At 42.8% G+C, this 6,000-nt stretch overlaps 1 protein-coding gene across 1 annotated transcript in view; it reads left to right on the top strand.

Annotated features, from left to right (window-relative positions):
• Nucleotides 1-1,453: 1,453 nt before the first annotated feature.
• Nucleotides 1,454-6,000, top strand: part of LOC115088060 (cytosolic 5'-nucleotidase 1A-like) — an 84,446-nt gene continuing 79,899 nt past the window's right edge. Inside the window, exons 1-2 of the mRNA XM_029595959.1 lie at nt 1,454-1,740; nt 1,827-1,994. Of these exons, the coding sequence (XP_029451819.1) occupies nt 1,609-1,740; nt 1,827-1,994 (300 nt within the window). The 5' untranslated portion in view covers nt 1,454-1,608. The remainder of the gene's footprint in view (nt 1,741-1,826; nt 1,995-6,000) is intronic.

Genomic DNA, 6,000 nt, shown 5'->3' with positions numbered 1-6,000 from the left:
TAAATGGTGTGTATATCTCCATAAATCACTCTTAGGAGACAGGCCCATGGGTGGAGGCGAGAGCATTAGTGGGATGAATTTCTTTTCTTGATGCACAGATGCATTTTTTTAAACCCACAAATGTTAACTGAAAATCTGGTTTTACAACCATTGAAATTTTGCACAAGAAAATATAGTCTGTTTATTTGTCCTCCAAAAGCCATATTTATTTTGGATGAGTCAAGCTCTCAGTGATAAGATTATCAACAAAAAACTTCAATAATACCTTTTTCAGTATTTAATTAGAAAAACAAACCACAGATCTGCCACATGACTTTAGAATTTTGGCACATTATTCTGAAGCCTGACTACAGAATCTCTTCTAGGGCTGCTGCAGAAAGCTGAGTTTTGCATTTGAGTCCTTGGAGTACAGTAATTCAGTTTACTCCATTAATGCTCTGGGATTTGATCCTTTCTTTATTTCTGCACAGAAACTGCTCTTATGTACTGTTTAGTTGCTTACATTTTTTTCATTCTTTGTATAATAAAAAGTGCATGGATGATAGGAGTCTTTGTGCCCATGACTTAAGAACTATAAGTAGGGTCACCTAAAATATTATATGCATGTTAAGTTTGCAAATAAAAAAAAAAATATATATATATATGCACTGTAGCTCACTTCTTCATTGTTAGTTCTATTACATATAATTTATGTAGCATGCCTCCATAAAATATCTATCAAAGTTTTCAAATGTTCCCAGTGAGTCCATTAAATGCATCTTTAAATATTATAGACTATTTACAAGTTCATGCAAATTGATGTTTAAAATCAGCTTTTCATCACTCTGCTTCACATAGGCAACCCTTGAAGAACCTGATTTTATAACGTGTTGACTGGGTGTCTTTCAACATCGATGTGCAAGAACTTGAAAATTGTAAAAGCCTTTAATTTATAGCTACAGTAAGAGCAGGAAAATCTTACAGTTTCAAATTTGCCTTCTGGGCTCATGGGAGGTCAGGCCTCCACTCCGGAAATTAACTAGCAAACTTTGGAAATCTCCCTAATCTAGGAGGTACAATTAGACAACGGGGCTGTAAGCTGTTGCGAAAATTGCAAAACAGAAACCACTCTGTTCATCTTTTGCCCCAACTGATTTCAAAAGTAGAATGATCTTGCAGTGCGCTAACCTCCCAGTACATTTTAAACTCATATCTAAAAATCGATTGATGGATCATGTGCATTAGAAAGCAATCAATGGAGGAATGAGGATGTGCCAAGGCATAGGTGTTCACGGTTACAGGGAGACAACCGAGGGACCAGCAAAGAAATGCCAGGCACTGTGGGTACAGCAGGTCGCTCAGGCCAGACTTGGGTCTCTGCTGCGCGTCCCTTTCGGTTTCTGTACCTGGGCGTGGGGGTGAGGGAAGCGTTAGCAAGAAGAGCTTCTCCTGGCAGCGTTGTGGGTGCAGCCCCAGCACCGCCCTGTAGTGTGTACAGATCTCCTGCCGCTTCCGTAAACGAGAGGGTGACAGAGCAGCACATCCCAAGGCGAGTGCGCGCAGCGGCAGGCACTGACACCCTCTCCCTCTGCCTCCTCTCTCTGCCAGGGCACCGGCGGCGCCGTCACGATGTACAGCAGCCAGGAGTCGTTGCACTGCCCGGGCTCCGCCAGCAAGCTACACGCCGAGGAGGCCGAGATCACCTGGCAGGAAGCCAAAGCCCTCTACGACAGCCTGGGCTGCACCACCAGACCCCGACCCGTGAGTGTTTAATCTAGCGAGAGCGCAGAGGAAAGCGCGGAGGTGCCGTACAGCACTGAGTACATGTGCGTGTCTGTGTTTTGCAGCCCAAGCCGCAGAACGCCGTGACCATCGCCGTGTCCTCGCGTGCGCTCTTTAACATGGTGGAGGAGCGGCGGCTGTACGAGGAGAAGGGTGTGGAGGAGTACGTGAAGTACCAGGAGCAGCACGAGAGCGAGCCCTTCAAGCCCGGGCCGGCTTTCCATTTCGTGAAGGTAAAAAAAAGGAGGGGACGCCAGGGGTTTCCCGGGTACTTTCTGGGCCCTTAACATGGGTGGTTTCGCCCTTCGCCTTCATGACTGACAGGACGCTTCCCTTGCAACAGCGAGAATGATGGGGCGCGGAGGGGAAGGGTGCGCTGACGCGCTTTCCCCCCTTTGGCTCAGACCCGGAGGCGAGGATCGGGCAGTGCGGCATCCTTCGGGATGGCAGGGAGGTGTCTTTCCTCCCCCCCCCCCCCCCTTTTCTGACTGGGATGCCCCTCATACCAAGGGGGCGCACCCTCCAGCGTCTGCTGAAGTTGAAGTTCAGTCTCTGAAAGCCAAAGGGAGGAGCCTCCGTGACACTATCCGGCCCCAGGAAATGTTATTTCAGGGAGTGGTGCTGTGGGAGCTGTGTGTTTATGGCATTGTGACAAAGGCATCTCCTCATTTTTGCCCTATTAGGTACTGAAATTTGAAACCTTTATTTTAATGAGCTAGGTAGGGTAGTATGGTGATGCAGAATTCCACAAGCAACTTGGATCTGGGTGTGGGTTATACTAGGCTTGCCATAAGCAAGTGATTAGCAAGTTTGCATTTCATTCTGGAAAAATCTACAAGTGTTTTCATTTCTGGCATTATAAGACAACACGTTAGAGTAGGCACAGAGCTGTCAAACAGGTCACATGTTTATTTCTTCACCACTGATGTTGAAACCTAAATTGTAAACTTCTGGGGACAGATGCACCTTATATTGTAAGCATGTGATTTATCTCATGCTTTGCCAATATTATATTTATCTAACCCCTGACCTAGCATACAGGACCCCAAAGACTACACCTCAAATCTATTTTATTATTTATTAAAACTATTTATATTCTGCCTATAATGAAAATGCATTCTAGGTGGATTACAACAAAATTCTCAAAGTAATTTATGTTACAAAACAGAATTAAAACAATAAAATATAAATCAATACATCCTTAAATTTATTTTACACAATTAAAAATTATGGGCTTAAGTGTGTAACTTTCCTCTCCTGGTGTTAAGCGTCTCTGAAAGTGCAAGATTCCTTGTTGGGGGTTGGGGGTATATTATTTCCTGGGCCTAAGCATTGTTCCATAATTAATTCAATATTAAAGTTTCTTGTGTGCCCAGCACTAATAATCATACTGAAAGCAATGGTTTCCAACTTAAAGTGTACTGATTAAAGATGGAAAATTGATGAAAATGTTCAGTTACAAGTTCTTACTCTTTAGAGTCCATGTACAGCTTTTCTTCTTTAGTTTCTGATCCTTTCCAATTAAAGGGTTAGTTTGTTAAACGTTCTTATTCCTTCTCCTTACTTCCCAGTTGGTACATGGGAGGGTACCTCCATGCACCTTTCTTCAATATCTTGATGATATGCTCTTGGCTAATCAGCAGATTAGTACCACTTGTCTTCTCTGCACTCCTTATGTCTCCTTTCCCCCCAGGAATGAAGATTCATTTCCCTATAGGAAATCTTGCTGTGAGGGACTCCTAACTTCACAGAATGTTACTACCCTGAGTCCCTGGTATCTAGGGCACTCAGGTAGGTAGCAAAAATAAAAGTCTTGAAAACAGGAAAACCCAATGGGAAGGAGGGAAGGGTGGAAAACTTCCTTCACCCAAACTCAAAAGGGCAACAATGACAATCTTGAAAAAGGGAAAAAGGCATCCCCAGGCTTCAATCCTAGAAGCCCAAGAATCCTTTCCCCCAGAAAACTACCACAAACAGGAGCAGCCACAGATTTAGATTTTTTTTATATATATATTCTGCTTTTCACACTTTTTCAGCGCTTCAAAGTGGTTTACATTCAGGTACTGTAGGTATTTCCCTATCCCCAGAGGGCTTACAGTCTAAGGGCCTACAGTCTAAGGGATCGCTGCCGGTTTCACACCCAATAGTGCCACCATAGGAGGTGTAGCTATTGGGAGCGAAATAGGCAGCGAAAAGGCACTTACCTTTTCGCTGTGCGCGCTGTCATCGCGGAGTCGGCCCCGATGACGCCCCGACTCCTCCTCTTCCGGGGCCGACTCCGCCCCCATTTTGGTATCGCACGCGAAAAGGGACATTTCGCATGCGAAACGTCCCTTACCGCGTGCGATAGGTTTGGAAAATAAGGCCCTAAGTTTGTACCTGAGGCAATGGAGGGTAAAATGACTTGCCCAAGGAGCAACAGCAGGTCTCAAACCTTGGTCGTCTGGTTCATAGCCCACTGCTCTAACCACTATTCTACTCCTCCACTCCTGTTGCTTAAAAAGGCTAACTCAAAATCCACACCTTGAAATGGTAGCATTGGGTTTTATAGTCTGGGGGCTCCACCTCTGCAGTCCCCCACACGGGGAGAAAAATCCAACACTCTGCAACTTCTATTTACCCAAATTGAAATGGAATAACTCTCTTATTAGGAATCCTTTAAGTTTTCTAAATTTAAAAACCATATAGGTAATGATATATTTTTTTATTTTTATTTATTTGTTTTTATAAACCACTGTTGAATCTGGCATATCACATCGGTTTACAGTGTAATGCAGTTCCAATAAGAATTATGCTTCTTATTTTTACATTATATAGTGGTATCAAAATAGACTTTTTTATAAGCTCCGTGTTGTAAGAAAATAATATACAAAGCACAAAATTGTACAGTGAAGCAAAGAATTTTGGAAACTTGGTGAAAACTCTATCCATTATGCACCCTCTAAAGTAAAAAAAAAAAAAATATATATCCATGGGTCTAGGAATAATATCCACCCTTGTTCAAGTAAGCATTTCATTTCTGAGTTATTATTTGTGAAATTCTGAAAACTACTTTCCTGTAACTTATAATTACTTTTAATGCTTTTTTTTTTATCTGCAGGAACACATTTCCCATTATTTTCTCTCTTAGGAACTGGTAGCACATTGAAAGACTAGGTTCTATGGTTTAACAATAACAAGAAAACATCTTGTATGGAAAAATATCAAGAGAACAAGAACAATATATAACAATTGACAAGTCTGTAGCTGCCCGACTCTGTTCTTGGTTCCCACTTGTGTAGCAAGACTACATCCACTCTTTTCTAGTTCCGTGGGCCTTTTCCCATCCACAAAGATAAGTTGAACAGAACTGTGTGGGTTGAGCTCTTTCAGCATTTTGGGGGTCCCATGTTCTCTTCTGCTTTCAGCAGTTAGTGTAACTGGGTTTCAAAAAGGTTTGGATAAGTTCCTGGAGGAAAAATCCATAAACTGCTATGACAGTAATTAAAAAGCGATAGTAGCTTGTGATCTGTCTAATGTTTGGGTACTTGCCAGGTTCCTATGGCCTGGATTGGCCACTGTTAGAGACAGGATACTGGGTTTGATTGACCCTTGGTCTGACCCAGTATGGCATATCTTATGTTCTTGTATTCTTATGTGTAAGTACTTTAAGTACATCCTCCTCTGTAAATGGGTTTGTGATCCTTTCATCATCATTCTTCTATCTCATGACTTAGGCACACCACATTTTCCTCATACTGTATATGCTGAGCAAAAGAAATTGTTTAAGATTTTAGCCAATCCCCTCCTACCCAACCCCACTTTCACCAGTAAGCTTTATTATTACCTTTTCCTTTTAGGTCTCTTCCTTTGGATGGATTGATAAAAAAAAAATGGCTTTCTCTCTTTTTGAATGCTTAGTGGTTTATCTATTTATTTATTTATTTATATATTCCACTTTTCACACTTTTGTTCAGCGCTTCAAAGTGGATTACATTCAGGTACTGTAGGTATTTCCCTATCCCCGGAGGGCTTACAATCTGTCAGGCCGATACAGAAAGGAGAGCGGGCGAGCGGGCAAGCGCCCGCTCTCCCGACACGCACACAGGCCACTCTTCTGGGCACGCAATTTAGTAAAAAAAATATTCAAATGAGGGCCAGAAGCGGCGGCTATCAGCGAGTTTGACAGCCGATGCCCAATTTTTCCGGTGTCGGTTCTCGAGCCCGCTGACATCCACGAGTTCGAAAAACGGACGCTGG

Source organism: Rhinatrema bivittatum, chromosome 3, assembly GCF_901001135.1.
Source record: "Rhinatrema bivittatum chromosome 3, aRhiBiv1.1, whole genome shotgun sequence".
Lineage (NCBI taxonomy): Eukaryota > Metazoa > Chordata > Amphibia > Gymnophiona > Rhinatrematidae > Rhinatrema > Rhinatrema bivittatum.
This window is presented reverse-complemented; position numbering and strand designations above follow the sequence as displayed.